Source organism: Glycine max, chromosome 2 (genome assembly GCF_000004515.6).
Source record: "Glycine max cultivar Williams 82 chromosome 2, Glycine_max_v4.0, whole genome shotgun sequence".
Classification (NCBI taxonomy): domain Eukaryota; kingdom Viridiplantae; phylum Streptophyta; class Magnoliopsida; order Fabales; family Fabaceae; genus Glycine; species Glycine max.
This window is the reverse complement of record NC_016089.4, coordinates 40,785,102-40,805,572: the sequence shown is the minus strand read 5'-3', so window position 1 is coordinate 40,805,572 and position 20,471 is coordinate 40,785,102. Positions and strand designations below refer to the sequence as shown.

The 20,471-nt window shown below is 34.2% G+C and overlaps 2 protein-coding genes across 2 annotated transcripts; one reads left to right on the top strand and one right to left on the bottom strand.

Moving 5' to 3' along the window:
* The first annotated feature begins 4,706 nt into the window (after positions 1–4,706).
* On the top strand, positions 4,707–16,623 carry LOC100784327 (probable cyclic nucleotide-gated ion channel 5). The gene is made up of 8 exons (XM_003519101.5): positions 4,707–4,897; positions 6,232–6,319; positions 6,952–7,531; positions 8,031–8,243; positions 8,327–8,625; positions 13,437–13,548; positions 15,060–15,296; positions 15,675–16,623. The coding sequence occupies exons 2-8, from the start codon at positions 6,261–6,263 to the stop codon at positions 16,359–16,361; spliced, it is 2,187 nt and encodes a 728-aa protein (XP_003519149.1). The 5' UTR covers positions 4,707–4,897; positions 6,232–6,260; the 3' UTR covers positions 16,362–16,623.
* A 139-nt stretch (positions 16,624–16,762) lies between these two features.
* LOC100788226 (transmembrane 9 superfamily member 9) lies at positions 16,763–20,185 on the bottom strand. The gene is made up of 7 exons (XM_003518173.4): positions 20,008–20,185; positions 19,339–19,503; positions 19,134–19,243; positions 18,930–19,038; positions 18,730–18,842; positions 18,472–18,622; positions 16,763–18,385 (listed from the first exon to the last, which is right to left on the bottom strand). The coding sequence occupies exons 1-7, from the start codon at positions 20,125–20,127 to the stop codon at positions 17,225–17,227; spliced, it is 1,929 nt and encodes a 642-aa protein (XP_003518221.1). The 5' UTR covers positions 20,128–20,185; the 3' UTR covers positions 16,763–17,224.
* Between the last annotated feature and the right edge of the window lie 286 nt (positions 20,186–20,471).

The following is a 20,471-nucleotide window of genomic DNA, read 5'->3' as shown; positions in this document are numbered from 1 at the left end:
AATATTTTTATTATTTCTATTTATTATTTGAAATAATACAATAATTTTAATAATTATTATAAAGGAAATATATTATAATTTTATTTGAAAATTATATATTTCATAAGCTTTTATTGAAAATAGTTAAACCAAACACATTTTTAATATTTTTATTTTTGAAAAACATAAAAATAGTTAAACCAAACACATTTTCTAAACTTTAAAAATATGGAAATGAAATTTTTTTTTCAAAAAATAAAAAACAAGAAATAAAAATAGAAATTTTTTTCTCAAACCAAACAACCCCTAACATTTTCTAATTTCTTATTTTTTTAAAATATATATACAATGACGATTTAAAAAAACGTTGTATATTTTGTTTCCATTTACAATGCCTTTCTTGAAAAGCGGTGTATATGTCTTCCGCGTCTAATTTTTAAGTAAGCGCTATATAATTGGCGCTATAAATTAAAAAAATCTGGCGTTGTGCATTTTTATATTTATTTGCCCAGAAACTGTCTTAAGTATTAATTGATCGTTTGTTTTATTTTATTTTTAGTACAAAATACTAAAATAATATGTCACTCGGTGCATGCATATTATTATTATATTGGATATAAAGTATTAACATTATAAAATTTAAATAATTAATATTAAAACAAAATTTAAGCTAATTAAGGAAAACTTCTCAAAGAAAATAATTTTCCTAAATTAAGAAAAATAATATTTCTTAGTTAATACAGTTGTATTTTTTAACTTTATAAAGTTTTTCCGTACCCTAACATTCTCTATTCCTGACCTTGGCAGAAAGTTATGATGAAACAAATCGATCAATTATGAAATTGTGGATGTCCTTGACCTTTGCACCTTCAAACTATTTTTGAAGGTCAACCACAGGACGTGTCAAATGCCAAATACTTCATCTCTAGAAACTCCACTTGCACATATGGCATTGTTTTTCGCCTTGTATTCCTTCCTACCACTCCCACAAATATTCTCCTCCATAACCTACAAAATTAACTAAAGCTAGCGCGTACGTACATATATAACATAGATTTGCAAAGAGTCAGAGTCATAAGAATATAGATATATAACTCACACACAAGGAAACATTGAAGAAGATAAAACATAGAGAGGAAGTTAATTAGAAAGAAAAGGAAAATGGTTGGAGGAGGAAGAGTAAATATGGAAAAAGCTGAAGCAAAAATGAAAGAGGTTTCTTCTGCACCTCAGCAACATTCGACAGATGTACTTCACCAACGTAAGAAAATGCCTCAGTGTCCCATGAAAATGGCCATTGGGGGCTTTGTAGCAATCTCTGTGTTAGGTTATTTCGTCTTGTACTCCAATAAGAAGTCCGAAGCATCAGCCATGGATGTTGCAAAGGTTGCCACTGGAACGTCCAACCCAGAAAATACCCGTCCCCGCAATTAATTACATCACCAATTAATTTCTTAATTTGCTATGCACCTTCAACGAATCATGCATATATATATATACACACACACACACATGTTTTGTTGTATTATGGCTTCGTCTAGCTTTTTTTCTATCATTCTTTTAATTATGTTCTTCAAATTGTATTAATCATCAGTAAACTGCAATAAATAATTAGTTCTTATATTCCTTATATGAAGAAGAAGAAGAAGAAGATCCAAAGCTTGAAATGCATGCCCACTATACATGAGTTTTAATTTTTTTTTTCCCTTTCCTGGGATAATGTTCATGAAACAAGATCTAGTTTTCTTAGTATTAAGCAACATTTGTTACTAGCGTGAGTTGCATAGAGATATAAGGTTAATTGGATAATTAAAAAATTATTATAAGTTTAATTTTTTTATCAACAAAAAATTAATAAAATAATAATTAATATTTATTGATAAAAAAATTAGTATGAGTTTTTTTTCACTTGTTTTTTCTTTCATTATATTCTCATTTTAAACGTAGTTTTCCAAGAGTACTTAAGCAATGGGTTACCATTTTCGAACAGATAAAAAAATAAAAATAGATAGCTTTTGAGTTAAATTAGTTGCCTATAAATTTGATTTTATTCCTCTTGTTACATTTTTTTCCCCTGTAATTGACTTTCTTTTGAAACTTCTTGACACTTAATATCAAATTATCGTTGTCAGTTTAATCAATTTGACATCCAATAATTCGTTTTACATCAAGACTAAATCGAGATCAAAGTTTTGTAAACAATTATATATACTTGTTCAAAACAACAAAGTTGAGTCATAGGTAGGAAAAGTTGTCATATGTTTGTCTTTTTTAAGAAAATAGCATAGTTGCCACTGAACAAGAAAAAAGTACCATAAATTTGACATTTGACGTATGTTGTAATTGGACAAATTTATGAATCAAGTTGTATATAAAAGGAGGCCTTGTCTCTCCCAAAAGTGTTAATCAAACCTATAATTTTTGCAAGTGACGTTTTTATACAAGATATAAAATATTTTCGCTTAATCAAATCTATAAAATATTCCCCAAAAGTTAAAACACTTTTAGTAGTCTAATCATAAATCATTATTTATATGATTTTAAAAATAATTATGATAAAAATTAATAAATTTATTATGCACAATGAATTATAATTAAATAATGTAAATCTTTTTATATTATCAACTTATAATCGTTTTTCTCTCATTTTAAATGCTTGTTCACTCCTTTAATAAAGTCATTCAATCAAGGATTATTCCTAGGAATTTGAATAATTTGTATGAAATTTGAAGTTTGAATTTCATTCTTCAATTTTACGGACACACAGTCCTCTCAATCTAATAGTAAAATGAAACTATAAGTTAACCTTACTTAATTCATCGTAATGTAATACAGCTATGGAATTAAATTTATAAATTAAGTCAAATATATATTTCTTTTATAATAAATGAGAATATTTACACGCCAAAAGAATTGATATAAATAATCATAAGTAGTTCTACTTATAATTTTTTAGTTTCTAATACATTTTAATTAATATTAAAAATGTATTAAAAAGAATAAGTTTAAAATACACTGATAACAATCCTCATCATATATGAATTGATAGACATGCAATAATTAAATAAATAATCTACAGAGAAATTAAATTCACTTCATAAGAACAAGCTCTGTTTGTTTTAGCAATGGAAATGTTACAATTGGCCAACGCCAAAGGAAGAAATATGTCATTCTAACAGTATTAGCCGGGAATGCAAGATTTTGACATTTTGTGGCTGCAAAAAACTAAAACAAATTGACTGTAGATATACCAAATATGATAATATGAATATGTACATCAAAAACTAAATAATCACATACTTGAGGAGGCCATGTAGTTCTTCACTAAGCCAAAATTAAATCAAATTTAACAATTATGAATTTTTTTTATTTTACCAGTTATAAGGACTATTTCCAATTACTAAAAGATGACTGATAACTATTAATTCGAATTAAATAATGAATATTAAATTGCATATCAGTAAAAGAATTAAAAAAAATATTATTCTAACAAGTATATGAAATAAGAATGATTGTTTTAATCCATTAGGGTTGGTGACAAATGGTGGGAGTTGAAGTAAAACGTATGAGATCATAGATTTGATATGACTATTGTAAAAAAATGATTGTTTTAAATTTAATCAAAGAGAAAATATTCATTTAATTTAATTATATTGATGCTTTTACTGTCTAATCTAATGATCTCAAGTCTCAACATTGATTTTCTCAAATTTTTATGCATTTGTGTAATTCTATATAATTTTTTTTCTTAAAATTATAATAGGAATCTGCTTGTGACCGTTATTAAGCCGAGACCGAAAAGGTCAAAACCTACCCGAGATTAACGAGTAAAACTAGACACCAAGAAAAAGTGTCTTTGTAGAATTTATTTTTCAGCTGCTTTTTTCGTTGTCTGATATCGGATAAGTCATAACACTATAGCCGTCACAAAATTACAAGCGCATTAGGATTTGGTATTTCCTTCTTCTTTTTCTAAAAATGTTTTATCAAATTAGGTACGAAAAAAAGCCAAGAATCTAACTATAACTATCTAATCTGACGGGCACCGACGCGCACAGAGTCTAATTATTTTGGTTTATAAAATCAAATATGTGCGCGTCTAATTATTTTCTTTTATAGATCAAATGAGAAGGGCAAATATGTCTTTATCATTCATCTTTTTTTTTTCAGTGTAATTATCTAAATGAAAAAATAAGTATGCTGACGGTATAGTGTTTTATACTGTTATTTTATTATTATAAATTATTATATATGATAAGATTATTGATTTTATATTAATTATTTAATTTTTTTACAATAATAATATATAATCATTAAACTTTATTTAAATTTTAAAAAAATTCTATTTGAATTTTTTAAAATATTTTTGTTTGGCCAAGTTAATCTTTGGGTCACTTTACTATATTAATCTTTGTCGCATACTAACATTGTTGCTGGAAAAAAAACTGACCAAAGCATTTTAGGGATCAAATTTTTATACTTAAAAATAAAAGTGAAAAAAATGAGAGAAAAATATTTTTTTTAGTTAATCAAAAGAGCGTAACATTATTGTGGATAAGAATGAATATTTTTTTTAAAAAAAAAAACAAGTATTTCCACAATCAAATTCCTGACAGTATATTTAATTAATAAATTCAATCATTAACAACTGTGTTGAATATTATTGGTTAAGAATGAATATTGTTATTGTCTTATCCCCTGTAATACCGGTTATTACAGCATTTTTTTTTTTTTTTGTGTATTTTGCTTTAATTTAATATCTGGCTGTGTTGCTTCCTCTTTCCTTTTCTCCGCTCTTGTGATGACAGCGACTTAATCTGTGAGGGACCGAGATTCCGCCATAAATGCTTTCTTCTCATTCTCGCTCCTCACTCCATCTTCTCGTTCCGTTCAGCATCGCTCATTTCTCTCCGACGAGGTTCGTTCCCTCCTTTTCCACCTTCCTTGCTTAGTCTTGATGGAATGAATAAGCGTTTCACTTTCTAATTATCTATTTGATTTGAATTGCTGCATGTTTATCGAATTTTAATTTCGGTTTTGGTGTGAGAGAGTTGCTGAGGTTTTACTTGCTCTTGTGTTGGACTTGAACTTCAGCGACAGTTAACCCTACCGCGAATCCTGGTTAGGCGGAGAAATTTTAGGAGTCTTAATATTTGTTGATAAGATATGGAAAGAGAATTTTCGTTAACTTTTTCTGGTTTTGTTTTTGGTAATTTTTACTCCAATAGGCGTTGACGACAATCCCTCACCGGCGGCAAAATTTCCGGTCGCCGGTCACCGTCTGCTCTCGGTTCTTAACCGAGGTTTTCTCTTGATTTATGATATTATGTGGTGTTCTTGAAGATGATTTTGCAGAGACAGTGAGATGTTGAAGGCTAGCCTTATTGTTGAATGTTGAACATGATAATTCTGCATATGTTGAACTTCAACGACTGAGGACCTTTATTTTAATTGTTTTATAGCATTTTTTTTTTTTTATGTTCTGGACGTCTTTCATTTTTAAGGGATAACAAATTCTACTCCTTTAACATTTAGTTCATGACAATTTCTCCTATGAATTCATCATCTACCTTAATTTTAATTTTGTACCATTACAATTTTATATATATCTGTGTGTGTGAGAGAGATAAGGCTTAGCTGAGTGGTTGATTACCAATAGCTGGTGAGTGAAGAGAGGCAGAAAGTTGTTTTTGAAAATTTCTTGAAATAGCTGTTTCAGAGTTTGTGACATTGATCTGCTTTATGAATCAAGAAATTAGAGCTGGGTGAAGAGAGGCAGAAAGTTGGCAATGATTATTTCTCTATGGATGGAACATCTAGAAAATGGTATTTCCAGGGATTTTTAATGCTAGCTTAAGAGTATGGGTCTTCGATTTAACTATGTTGAGATACTTTATGAGAACTATAGAGTAAACAGCAGTTTGGTTTAGAGGATGAAAAGTTTCACAAATATTATGCTGGAAGGAAGATGATACAACAAGCAAGTGGGCAACTTTAGTTTCATTTGGCTGGTGCAATCAATCTTCATTATAAAGTGTAGATATACATTTGATTTAACACCCGAAGAAAGTAAACATGAGCATAAGTTTTAAATCTGTGCAATGGTATTTCTTGGAATATATATACTTTCCAGATTTGAATCAGAAACCTCTACCCCGAGGCTTGTGATGAACAATTGGAATCTGAGCTTGAAGTTGGCAGTATTATTATTGTTATTGTTCATTGTTTTGAATTTTGTTTGTTTCTATGCAGGTTGTTCATATGTGATCAACTGTTGAAAGATGTTTGACTGTGGTCCCAAGTCAGAATACATGGGTGGCCAGCGGGAAAATTTTTTGAGGTATCCAATATATTTTCATTGAGAAGTTATGGTAGAGATATGAAGGAGAAGATAGTGATGCTAATAATATTTATTTGCATGTTCTTAGCTCGTGTAAGTTATTGCAGTTTCTAAATTCCAACTTTAGAATAAATTTAGGTTATTGCAATTTGCAAAGATAAATTATGTTGATATGAAATAAACTTTTTGCATCAGTATATTGAATTGCTTTTTTGGCCATAAAGCATGCAAGGATATATAACCACTTAACCATCTGCTATGTCACTCATTCAGTTAGTTGAGTTGTACGCTTTAACGGTATAAGAAGTAGAAAATTTGCCATTTTGAAATTTTGCTAGATGGATGTCCGGTTGAACCTTAGAGAAACTATTCTGACCTGTAACTTTAAAATGATTTACATGAATCTTGTTGACATAGCTTTCTTAAATTGAATTGATGTTTATTGTATTCAGCTCATAGTGACCTTAAGTCTCATGATATTTGATAAAGCATTCTCTTATTTCTTGATTTCCTCTTTGCCTTTCTCTAATCTAGAATTGATCTTGGCATAATTCCTGTTTATGAATATGCAAATACTTAGCTGCAATTTCAGACAAAAGTGATTTGTTTCTGTGCATGCTGTTAATTTCTAGGTTGGAGGCCTTGGATTCTACACTATCTTCATCTTCTGATGCCGGAGTTATAAAATCTGGATTTAATATTGATAAATTAAGCCATGGTCATGGAAGCAGCACAACTTCTAGGTCTTTCAAAAGGGGAATGAGAAGGGGATCTGAAGGATTGAAATCAATTGGGCGATCGCTTGGGTTGGGAGTATCTAGGGCAGTGTTCCCGGAAGATCTTAAAGTGTCAGAAAAGAAGATATTTGATCCTCAAGACAAGTTTCTGCTCTTATGGAACAAACTTTTTGTTATCTCATGCATTTTGGCCGTGTCTATAGATCCACTATTTTTTTATCTACCAGTCATTAATGATTCATTTCATTGTCTTGGCATAGACCGAAAGTTGGCAACAATAGTTACAACCTTAAGGACAATGGTTGATGTTTTCTATCTTATACACATGGCTCTCCAATTCCGTACTGCTTATATTGCTCCATCTTCTCGTGTCTTTGGGCGTGGTGAGCTTGTGATAGATTCTGCACAGATAGCCAAGCGATACTTGCAGCGGTATTTCATCATTGATTTCCTATCCGTGTTGCCGATACCACAGGTCAGAAAAAACTGTTATTATCTTTAGTCATCTTTTTCTGCTGCTTGATTTATGACCCTCTTGTACTAAACGTGTTTGTAGTTTGCTATCTTTCACTTTGGATTGCTATAAAACAATATCATGGCTGATATCCCCTCCATGTTTATTTTTGTGTTTTGATCTAGGGTTGGTGTCATTAATACAATAAAGTTCCCCAATCCTGTTTTCTTTGGTTTGAAACTAATAAACAAGGGTATTCACTTATAAATTTATTTTAACTGTTTTAACTTTTGATTATTATTTCTATTTTTAATATTCTGCTGAAAAATTTGCAATTGCTTACCGGAGACATTCACTAATATATTCAAAACACTTCTTTGTGACTGCTTAGTGGACATCCATTAAAAGTTACAGCGGAAATTTGCATAACTCTAATGTTTGTCCTTATTGTCTGCAATTTTGAGAAGCATAAGAAAACTCAGTCCTACTTTTGGTTTCTTTTATTTGTTTTTGTATTCAGATTGTGGTTTGGAGATTTCTTCAGAGGTCAAAAGGTTCAGATGTACTAGCAACAAAGCAGGCCTTGTTGTACATTATCTTGCTTCAGTATGTTCCTAGATTTCTCCGAATGGTACCGTTGACTTCAGAGCTTAAGAGAACAGCCGGTGTCTTTGCTGAAACTGCATGGGCAGGGGCTGCATATTATTTGCTGCTATACATGCTTGCCAGTCATGTAAGTTTTTGTTTTATTTTGTTTTTTTTATGATGCTTAATTCTGTCAAATCCCTGCCTTATTCCACCAATGATTATTTGCAGATAGTTGGTGCTTTTTGGTACTTGTTAGCTATTGAACGCAATGACACATGCTGGCAGAAGGCTTGCAGTGACATTGGGTGCAAAGAAAATTTCCTATATTGTGGGAACCGGCACATGGAAGGTTATAGTGCTTGGAATAAAACAAGTGAAGATATTCAGTCAAGGTGCTCTGCAGATGGTGATCCTGCACATTTTGATTATGGAATTTTCGGGCAAGTCTTGTCTTCTGGCATCATTTCATCTAAGAAGTTCATCTCCAAATACTGTTACTGTTTATGGTGGGGGCTCCAGAATTTGAGGTAATTAAGTTTGTTTCCTTTGGACATTTGTGCCGCACATTCCATAACAGGCTAACGGCCATTAGAAAGACTGAAACAAGTATGTTCTATGTGAAGTCTGACTTAAATACTGACTTGCAAGATAATAATCTGAATATTATTGTAATTCTATCTTTCAAAGATTGAATACAAGACTTATTTATAAGCTGTCAGCGACCTAATTAAGGAAAGAAATACAATGGAACAAAATCTGTACAAATCAAAAAAATAAAATTTGTACTAATTACAGAATAAAATCTGTGTTAATTATGGAATGTATCATAACACTCGCCCTCAAGCTGGTGAATGTATATCTATCATTCCCAACTTGCAAGTAAGGTCTTGAAGCTGCTCCATGGGAAGTCCCATGGTGAACATATCTGCCAACTGAAGCTTTGAAGGGATGTATTTGGTGGCTATAAGACCACTGTCCAATTTCTCCTTAATGAAATGTCAATCTATCTCTATGTGCTTTGTTCAATCATTTAGAATTGGATTGTGTGCAATGTTGATGGCGGACTTATTATCACAAACTAGTCCCATAGGAGCTTCAATTTTATTTTGAGGTCATCAAGTATGATCTTCATCCATAACAACTCACAAACCCCTTGAGCCATAACTCTGAATTCTACTTTTGCACTTGATCTTGCAACCACATTTTGCTTCTTACTCCTCCATGTTACTAAATTTCCACCCAAGAACATGCAGTATCCTATGGTAGATCTCCTATCAACAATTGATCCTGCATAGTCAACATCAGTATATACTTTCATGGATCAATTTTTCTTTTTTTTAAACAACAATCCCTTTATTGGAGAAGACTTCAAGTATTGAATGATCCTATTTACTGCCTAGAAATGTCTTTCTCTTGGGTCATGCATGAACTGACTAATCACACTAACTACATAGGCTATATCAGGCCTGGTGTGGGATAAGTAGATAAGTTTTCCAACAAGTCTCTAGTATTGTGTCTTCTCTACCTTTGGGATTTCTTCATCATTTTCAATCCTGTGATTTTGCTCTATGGGCGCTCTAGTGGTTTTACAGTCCAACTTGCTAGCTTCTTTGAGGAGATCAAGTATATGTTTTCTCTGAGAAATGAAGGTACCCTGCCTAGAGTATGCAACCTCTATCCCGAGGAAGTACTTTAGCTTCCCGAGATCCTTTATCTCAAATTGGGCTGCTAACCTCTCCCTCAAGGTCTGTTTTTCAAGCACATCATTGCTTGCAATAATTATATCATCAACATAGACCAAGAGCAAAGTAAGTTTACCATCTTGGGAGTGTTTTATAAAGAGAGTATGGCCACCTTGGCTTTGCTTGTACCCTAAAGATATCATAGCTTGAGTGAACCTACCAAACCAAGCCTGAGGAGACTGCTTGAGACCATATAGGGCCTTCTTTAGTCTGCAAACTTTATTTCTTCCATTAGTGGCACCATATCCAGGTGGAATCTCCATGTACACTTCTTCTTCCAAGCTTCCATGTAAGAAGACATTTTGAACATCGAATTGATGCATCTCCCAACCAAAGTGTGTTGTTAAGGAGATGATGATCCTGACTGTATTCATTTTTGCCACTAGAGAAAATGTCTCCTCATAATCAATCCCATAGGTTTGGGTGCATCCCTTTGCAACCAACCTCGCCTTATACCGGTCCAATGTGCCATCAGCCTTATATTTAACTGTATATATCCACCTAAAACCCATTGCCTTTTTGTCTTTCGGTTTCTTTACGATCTCCCAAGTCTCATTCCTTTCCAATGCACCCATTTCTTCATTCATGGCTTGAACCTAGTTCTCATCTTTTAAGGCTTCTTGTACTGATTTAGGGATTCTGATAGAATCAATAGCTAAAATAAAACTCTGGTGTTGTAGAGAAAGGTTTTTAGTAGACACAAATTGGGATATAGGATATTTGGCACAAGAACTTTTTCCTTTTCTTAAGACAATTGGCAAATCATCTAGGTTAGATTCACAAGAGGCATCTAAGGTGTCCTCAAGAGTATGAGTTCTTACCTCCAGTTCGGATGATTGAAGTTGCTGTTGGACCAAGTTGGGTTTTTTTCTTCGTTGGTACTGGTTCCCAGAGCGTTTGTCCTCCTTATGTTGAACTGGTGATGATGCTGGTTCAAGGTCTTTGTCATCCTCTTAGTGGAATCCTATAACAAGGGAAAACATGACAACTCAGGGATCTCAGCTTCTAGACTATTCTCCCCTTGAAGCGAAGGACTAGTGAAGAAAGACTTAGTTTCATGAAAAGTGACATCTTTGGAAACATAAACACAACGACTTTGAGGGTGATAACATTTGTACCCCTTTTTGTTTGAGGCATAACCTATGAAGACACATTTGATAGCGCGAGGATCTTACTTTTCCCAATGGGAACCGTGAACATGAACAAAGACAGAACATCCAAAGACACGAACTTTGAAGACTAGTTATAATGGGAACAAACGGATAGAATGTGGTCATGAGTTGAGTAGGACTAACACCATTTAAAATACGAGATGGTAACCTATTTATCAAGTAGCGGTTAAATAGCTTCCCCCCAATAAGACTTAGGAACAGGCATTTGGAAGAGTAAAACTCTGGTAACCTCAAGGAGATGTCGATTTTTTCTTTCTGTAATTCCATTTTGTTGAGGGGTGTCCACACAAGTTAACTCATGAACAACACCATTATCTTTGAGGAAATTAGAAAGGTTTTGATTCACATACTCTATCCCATTATCAGAACACAATCTTTTAATTTGGCTCCCAAATTGTGTTTGAATTAACGGTAAAAGTTTACAAATAATTGGAAAACTTCAGATTTGTCTTTCATGAGAAATATCTAGGTAACCTGAGTACAGTCATCAATAAAAGAAACAAACCACTTTGCACTAGAAATATTACTGATAGGTGCAAGTCCCCACACATCCGAATGAACAAGATCAATAGGTTTAGAACTGTTATTAGTACTGGGAAGAAAAGTTCGATGGTGTTTAGCAAACTCACAAACATCACAATGAAAAGACTCAACTGACCTTTTTGTAAACAAAAATGGAAATAAGGACACTAAACGGAGGATGACTTAGATGCCTGTGTTGAAGCCATATTTGGGAGGATGATCAAGGTTATGAACCTATCTGATGATTGGAAGTGAGAGCCTTCTGTCTGGTACACTCTTTATTGTCCTCACGCTGCAAGTAGTATAACCCGCCTTGTTCTTTAGCAATTCCAATCGTCCTCCCCATGGTAAGATCATGGAAAACACAATGGGAGTGGGAAAATGTCACAACATAGTTTAAGTCCTTGGTGATTTTATGAATAGACAAGAGGTTATTAGATAGTTTGTGAATATGGAGCACATTGTTCAAATGAAGGGAAGATTGAAGTTAAATGTTACCACAACCAGTAATGGGGGTATGAGAACCATTAGCGACAGTGATGTGTTGGTTACCAGTTAAAAGGTGTAGGATGAAAAATAAAAAGAGTGAGGTGTCATATGATTAATAGCACTGGAGTCTATAATCCAGATATTTTCAGTACCAGAAGCATTAAAGGATAGGAAGCTAGAACTCTTACCAATCATGGTTAGGGAACAAGAGCTAGATGTCTTGCTGAGAGAGTCCATAAAGGCCCCTAGACATTCCAATGACGACGGTGGAAGGTGACTGACAGTGTCAGATGGTGGCCAGTGGTATACGCAGTGACTGGCACTGAAACAGTATCAACTGCAGCAATGAAGGCTGCCTGTAAAAATGCAGAAGCAGAGCCCCCTGGATCGGAGGCCCTGATACCAACTTGAAAGATAATAATCTGAATATTATTGTAATTCTATCTTTCAAAGAGTGAATATAAGACTTATGTATAAGCTGTTAGCAACCTAATTAAGGATAGAAATACAATGGAACACAATCTGTACAAATCAAAAATACAATGGAACAAAATCTGTACAAATAAAAAAAATCAAATTTGTACTAATTATGGAATGTATCACAACATACTGATATACCAAGCATTTCTCCAGAAGTATGTATTTCCCATTGCGGTGATTATATTATTTCTACATAGTTATCAAACAATGTATTAGTGATTTTAGTTCAAACAAATTAGATGGAAAAACTGTTGGTTATTGTTGCATCAGTAATGGAGTGGGTATTAGGTAAATTAAACTCTATTTGGGTTGCACTTGAACCTCTTGAACATTCCTTTTGTTAACACTGTTTAGATGAAGAATGAATTAGGGAAGAAAGAAATAGGAGGGATAGAGATAATAGGAAAAAAAAAGTAAAAAATTGTTGTTTGAATGGGGATAAAACAGGAAGAAAAGAAGTGTAAAAATTTCTTTCTGCTTATTTGGATGAGTAGAAGAGGGACTAAAAGGAAAGAAATTGTGAAAAAAATATGCAAAAAGAGTGGGAGGTTTGGACGTCCCTCAAAGAAACTGCCGCATCTCCTTTTATCTTATATTTTCCGCTATTACAGAAACTGATTGTGACAGATTCAACCTGTAACCTTTCTTGTTGGTACTGATATCGGTTCTGTATCAGTTCAGAAAAGTAAAAGGTCTGGTTCTGCAAATAGTCAAATGCATTAACAATCACCTGATTCTAGTTTCTACAAATTCTGAGTATTTTTGGGGACTTTACTTTTAAACAGTAGGGCTTTTGGCTAAAGTATGTGATCTACATTTTCAGATTTAGTCTATAGAAAAAATTATTTGTTTGGCATCTTCTTCCCCTACCCCCTCCCTTTCTCTCCCCTTATTTGATATACCTATACCAACTTTTCATTGACTTCACTGCAGTACACTTGGCCAGGGGCTTCAAACTAGCACCTATCCTGGGGAGGTTATCTTTTCAATAGCACTAGCTATAAGTGGCCTCATCCTTTTTGCCCTTCTGATTGGCAACATGCAGGTATACTTCAAATCATTGAGCTTAACATATCATGAAAGTAAGGTTGCTGGATGTCTTGTCATTCAGTTTGTTCAGAACATGCTGGAGTTTCCATGGGCTTGTAATTGTTCGTGTCAAATAGACTGGATACTTGAATAGTTGAATTACCCAATGTTAATGTTCATGCTTATTAACATTTAACAATATCAATATCCAAGTGATTAAATGGAATTAAATGTTGTAATTGTATGTATGGTGTGAGTGGGATTAAAAGAAATTAAGTAGTGTCATAATGGAGTATCTAGCCCCTCAATATTCATTTAGTTACTTTCTATTTTGATATATGTTCCATATGCAAAATATTGACTTGCCACTTACCACTTGTCTTTTTTCTCTGGCTAAAGCATGTTGAAGATGAATGCTATTATTGGTAAATTTTGTCTTAACCTGTGAACTCACTATTTTGGTGCCAACAGACGGACACAGACATGAGTTTGACACGACACATTGATGAAATGTATCCTGTTTTAAACTGTTAAGCAATTTTTTATAATACTAATAATAGAAAAAGGCAAGGCACTTTTGTCACATAACAATTTTATTTCCCTCAACTTTTCATTTCATGTTGCCTCTTATGGCACCCATCAAGATATTGTAAACTTTGAAGCACACATGCATGCGCGGGCACACTATATATATATATATATGATGTTATGAATAACGAGTATCAAACGAAAGCCTGAGAACTAGGGTCAATTGGTTTAAACTTATTTGTTGAAAAAAATACTTATTTTAATCAAATAAGTAACTTTCTATTTTTTTTAGTGTGCTTGTCTAATTTGTTTCTGCATAAAAAAAAAAATCAATTGATGGTTATTTTGAGAATTAAATTTTATCTGCTTATTAAATAAGCACTTTTTAAAAAAGAATTTGTTTTAAAATTTCTTATTTAAGTTTAAACAAACTGACCCCTAAACTTGACTTTCAATGTAAAATTAAATTGTCAAGATTAACTCTTCTAATGCTCTCACACTTTCACCTAACTCCCTCCTTATATGTCAGGGTCAATGTATGGTTATGCATTACGGGCCTGTGTGGATAAACTTCTTCAAAAGTACTTATAGGAGAAGAAAATAAAAAGAAAAAAATAAAATGAACTTCTTCATAAGCTAAAATTATTTTTCTTCATAAGCTATTTTGTAAAAGCTCTCATAGTTTTTCTAAAAGACTATTTTTAACTTATGCATAAGCTATTTTAACTTATAGAGAAGCTTATTTTATTTTTTTCTTATTTTATTCTCCTAAAAGTGCTTCTGGATAAGCTTATTCAAGCACACCAAATTAAATCAATTGTACATTCACATGGACACACTGATACACTTCATATTTTTAAGTTCAAAATATTGTTTCTTGTTATCGCAGAATGGCCTTGCAAATACATAGCTGTGAAGTTTATTTCCTAAAGTATGAAAGAGAAGATTATTTGTATTTGATAGTTGATACTGAGATCTCTGTGTTTCCCATGATTACAGACATATCTTCAATCTCTCACCATTAGGCTTGAGGAAATGAGAGTCAAAAGGCGTGATTCAGAACAGTGGATGCACCATCGCTTACTCCCACAAGATCTTAGAGAGCGTGTGAGACGGTATGACCAATATAAGTGGCTGGCAACGCGGGGTGTAGATGAAGAAAATTTAGTTCAGAGTCTACCAAAGGATCTTCGGAGAGATATTAAGCGTCATCTCTGTTTGGCCTTAGTGAGGAGGGTATGCTTTCAAACACTTGAAAATAAACAAAATACCAAGAAGGCCCTCTATCTGAAATGTGCGACTAAATAAGACCACTCTTTTCTCTGACAAACTAAGGACCAACTTATTATACTTAAAAGAATAAACTTGTGGTAATCAGTTCAATATTTATGGTTACTGGTTATAGTATTTACAGCAAAACAACCACCCAAGGTTATGTGTAATTGGTCCTTTCGCTGACTCTCTAGATTTGCTTTCCAAATTCTTTTAGAATTACATCATGCAGAAGCCTCTCTCTGAAATTTTTTGGAATTGATGTCTCTTAGATTAACTTATCAAACTATGTTTGAGCATCTGAGTTTGTTAATTCTTTGATTGCTTTTCATGGATTTGTAGGTTCCACTATTTGAGAGTATGGATGAGAGATTGCTTGATGCCATATGTGAGAGACTGAAACCGTGTTTATTTACAGAGAATACTTACATTGTTCGGGAAGGAGATCCAGTTGATGAGATGTTGTTCATCATACGTGGTCGCCTTGAGAGTGTTACCACAGATGGTGGGAGGAGTGGATTTTTCAACCGCGGTTTTCTAAAAGAGGCTGACTTCTGTGGGGAGGAGCTTTTAACCTGGGCCCTGGATCCTAAATCTGGTTCTAATCTTCCATCTTCTACTAGAACAGTTAAGGCATTAATGGAGGTTGAGGCTTTTGCCTTAACTGCTGATGAGTTAAAATTTGTTGCTAGTCAGTTTAGGCGCCTTCACAGTAGACAGGTTCAACACACTTTCCGTTTTTACTCCCAACAATGGAGGACCTGGGCTGCATGCTTTATTCAAGCAGCATGGCGTCGGTATTCAAAAAAGAAAATTATGAAGCTTCGTCAAAAGGAAGATGAGTCAGACGGAACTCATGAAAATGTTGGTGGCAGTTCCTACAGCTTTGGTGCTGCCTTGTTAGCCTCAAAGTTTGCTGCGCACACTCTACGTGGTGTACATCGCAATCGACTTGCCAAGACTGCCAGGGAGTTAGTGAAACTACAGAAACCCCCTGAGCCTGACTTCTCTGCGGATGATGCTGACTAAAATTTCCATGTGTTCTCTTAAAATGCTTGTTTTGGTTGACTATGATGATTGAATTTGTGAAGAAAGGTCGAAAGCAATGTATTATACAATTATCCTGGTTACAGTTGTAAGGGTTTCAAGACTTGTAATGACTCTTCATCTGTGTCCTTGTAAATTATAGTATTATACATTAAGCCAACTTGGCTGTGGGCCACCGAGCATGTAAACTTATGTACTATTCTCAAGTTTATTATTGAAGTTATATAATTACTGGTTGACAGAATATACGTGTGGTTTTCCACTGGAATCATTTTCAGTATAATTCAAGATGACAAATAAGTGGGAAAAGTGGAGGTTATTCCTCCTTAAATTCAAACGTGGTTTTCACATCCGTACAGTTGACTACCTACGTCTAAGATGAACAGGAGCACAAGCCAATTCAAGTTTTGGACTGGTTCATTTCGTAATACGAAGCATAGCATATACAAGGGAAACCATGCAGTTGTCTACCAGAAACATTCAATTAAAAGTACTGGCATAGATTGCAATATTTATAGCAAATTTCTAATTGACAAAAAGAAGTGATTTTATATTTTAATACAGGATCTAAACCAAGGTTTACATTTAGTATTTACTAGCAAGACAAACTTTTTCCAAGATAGGCATTGAGGACAGATAAATTGCTCAATAGTCCTTGTGAATGTGCCATACAAAACAATGAGAACATTCATGGATACCAATGAAGAATACAAAATTGGATACTATGAAAATACATTTGATGACTTGGAACAAAAATCAGAACTACCAAATATCCTAGGTAGAGGAGACTAAATTTCTGTGCTTGAACTTAGAACTGAAACCATGAGACTAAAATTTGGCAAGGTTCAGTCGATTTTGACCGACGAATAGATCAGCCTTGTGAACCAGAAGCATGCATAGAAACCAATTGTACCGGTCAACACAAAGAAAGTATACGAAAGCAGCAGCATGTACCCGAAGTACAAGATTCCAGATATTGGTTTTGAGATTTCAAGTTTTGTGAAGAAGTAAAAAACAGCATATAGGAAAAGGTAGAGTGCAGAGGAACCTGAAGTCAGATACGACCTCCACCACCAATTGTAGTTCTCACTACACAGCTGAAAGTAGCAGAGCACAATTGTGATCTCAGCACAGGTGATAATGAGGATGACGAACACGATGAAGAGGAAACCAAATATATAATAAAACTGATGTAACCAGATTGATGTGAGGATGAAGAAAAGCTCAATGAAGACTGCACCAAATGGGAGTATGCCTCCTATTAGAATAGAGCATACATGATTCATGTACCAAGCCTGCTTTGGAATCTGCCTAGCTATCTTGTTTGTCTTCACAGGATCCTCAATTGCTGGCTTCTTATTAAACCCAACAAAACCACCAACAAACACAAGTGGAAATGAGATGCCAAACCATAACAAAAGAAGCGCAAACATTGTTTGAAATGGCACAGCCCCAGAAGACCTCTGCCCCCAAATTAGAGCATTTAGCACAAAGAATACAGCAAAGGCAGTGGCAGGAAATATAAAGGCAGTGCCAAATGAGATTTTCTTCCATTCTGTTCCCTTGAACATCTTATAGAGACGTGCCGAAGCATATCCAGCAAACAGTCCCATAAATACCCAGAGCAAGAGCATGGCTGTCATCAACCCTCCTCTATTTGAGGGAGACAAAAATCCAAGGGCAGCAAACATCATGGTGACAAGAATCATTCCGAAAAACTGAACACCTGTTCCAACATATACACAGAGTAAATCTGAGTTTGATGGAGGCCTGAATACATCCCCATGGACAAGTTTCCATCCTGTCTCTTCTTGTGCTTCTTCTTGTGTCTCTAGTTGATTGTACTTAGAGATATCACGGTAAAGTGTCCGCAACATTATCATAGCCACCATGCCTGAAAGGAAGAGTACAATCATCAAAGAATTGACAATTGAAAACCAGTGAATCTGGTCATTGGCCATAAGAAGATAGGTATCCCAGCGATATGCCCACTTCACATCACTTGCCTACAAGGTAAAAAAGAAATCAACATCTAAATCCGATTCTTAGTGTCACTTTGGTAATTCAGTTGCTACAAATTGTAGTAACTAACCTCAAACTCAACATCATAGGAAAAAATGATTTCCTTCTTGTGTTCAACCTCTTGAGGAGATTCAGAGCTAGTGACTAGCTTTTTTGCATGGGGATCACAGGTAGTTAAGCGGGTATTCTCATTCCATTTACCTTCATATTCATGCTTTACACTGAATTCATAAGAATCATTTCAATGTACAGTTATTATTAGCCATGAGATTAATAGATAAGTACAAAACTATATTAAAAACTAGGTGGAAAAGAATTATAATACAACCTGAATGGTGTAACCTCAAATCCTACAATCCTTGACAAATCTAACTCTGGATCAGTATGATACTTAACCACAAATGCTAAGTGGTTGTGAATAAAATACTTGTCCTCTTTGATCTGTCAACAGTTGAGTACAAGAGGTAAAAAAGAAATCAAAATAAAGGTTATAAATTTATGCTCAGCACTCAGCAAGCTTGTACATACTCCAGAATATTGTCCCTTAAGACCTACAAGGAAGCCATGCAGATACACCACGGAAGATTCCTGATCAAGCCTTCGTATAGGAACAACCAAAGGAAGATTGTCTAAAATCCTGCAACAATGCAAGGATAAAATATCCTTTTGTCACAAAGACATATTCCCACAAAGTTGCATGAGATATAAACTTCAGGGTCATTAGTGCCTCACATGTTCACCCGATACTCATCATCTATCATTTCCTTGAACTCTTTGGCTGCTTTTTCATCAAGAATCAGACGACAAGCAACATTGCACAGCTGTGGTTCTCTCATTTTAAACTGGAAAAATTTAAAAGTTTCAATATTTTAGTAGTGAAACATACTAAACATAAGGTGGAAAGTTGGAACCTGTCCGAAAGATTTAATAAACCAACCACATAGGGAGAGTTTTCAATGCGATCTCCCCGGAGAACTTCCCCCAGGTTTTCTGCACTGTCGAAAATGTGTTTTGGCCGGCAATAAGGCAGTGAATAGTATGAGTAAGGCAGCTGTGTTTTTGTGGAAGTCAGTTTGTTCACTTTCACCTTCAACGGATCTCCCTGCACCAATGAACACAATATAATAAACAAATGTTACGAATTAGGAAAAGTCACGGCCTGTTTCTCTGGTTGATCACCAATGCATTGATTGAATTAGGAGAATAAGCTGTCAACTATGTTACTGTCTAGGAAATGCAAATTTTTGGTGCAATCACATAATGGCAAACATATATAGTTATGCAAAGTTTCACACACGCCTTATTCCTATAACTCCCACAATAGTTGGCATTGGCATTGCATGATGGAATCAGGATTGGTGTGATTCTGATTACTCATCAAAATCACACAGAATTCAAATTACTCATCCCCTCATCAAATGAAAATGAATCAAGAGGATCAAGCAAGGATCAAAAACCAACAAGGTAAAAAAGAAGGGATACAGAAAGCATAAAACCAACATGACCCATCACTGATCTAACATGAAATTCAATAAGAAATGAATGAACATGCTTAAAATACTAAAAAAGAAAATAGATTTTGAAGGAAAACAAGAAATGTAATGACCTTCCAGAAATCCTCAGGTGCAACACCAGGGAGGTAAAAACAGGTACTTTGGTGGGCAATGAGTAGAATGTAAATGCACACACAAATGCATAGGTCACGAGCCAGAGGCTCTCTCGCCATTGTTTTCAAACAAACACGCTCCACCCGCTCTCTTTCTCTTCCCCTGTTCTGGTCTGTTGTAATTTTTTTGTGTCAATTTTTATTGCTTTGTTCGTCGAAATGCAAAGGTTGTTTTTTTTAAAAAGTAGTTGAGACACAAAAATCTTGAGGATTTGTGAGACATTTCTAAACCATGCATGACTATGAATGAGATCAATATCATGACGTGCGGCACTGAATGGATCACGTAGTTTAAACGGTGATTGACGAATCATCCACCCACTCGTGTTCTTTACATTAATTGAAGTTAATGATTGGCTGGTGGTTTAGAATAATGTTTGGAACAATTCGTTCAAGTTAAAATG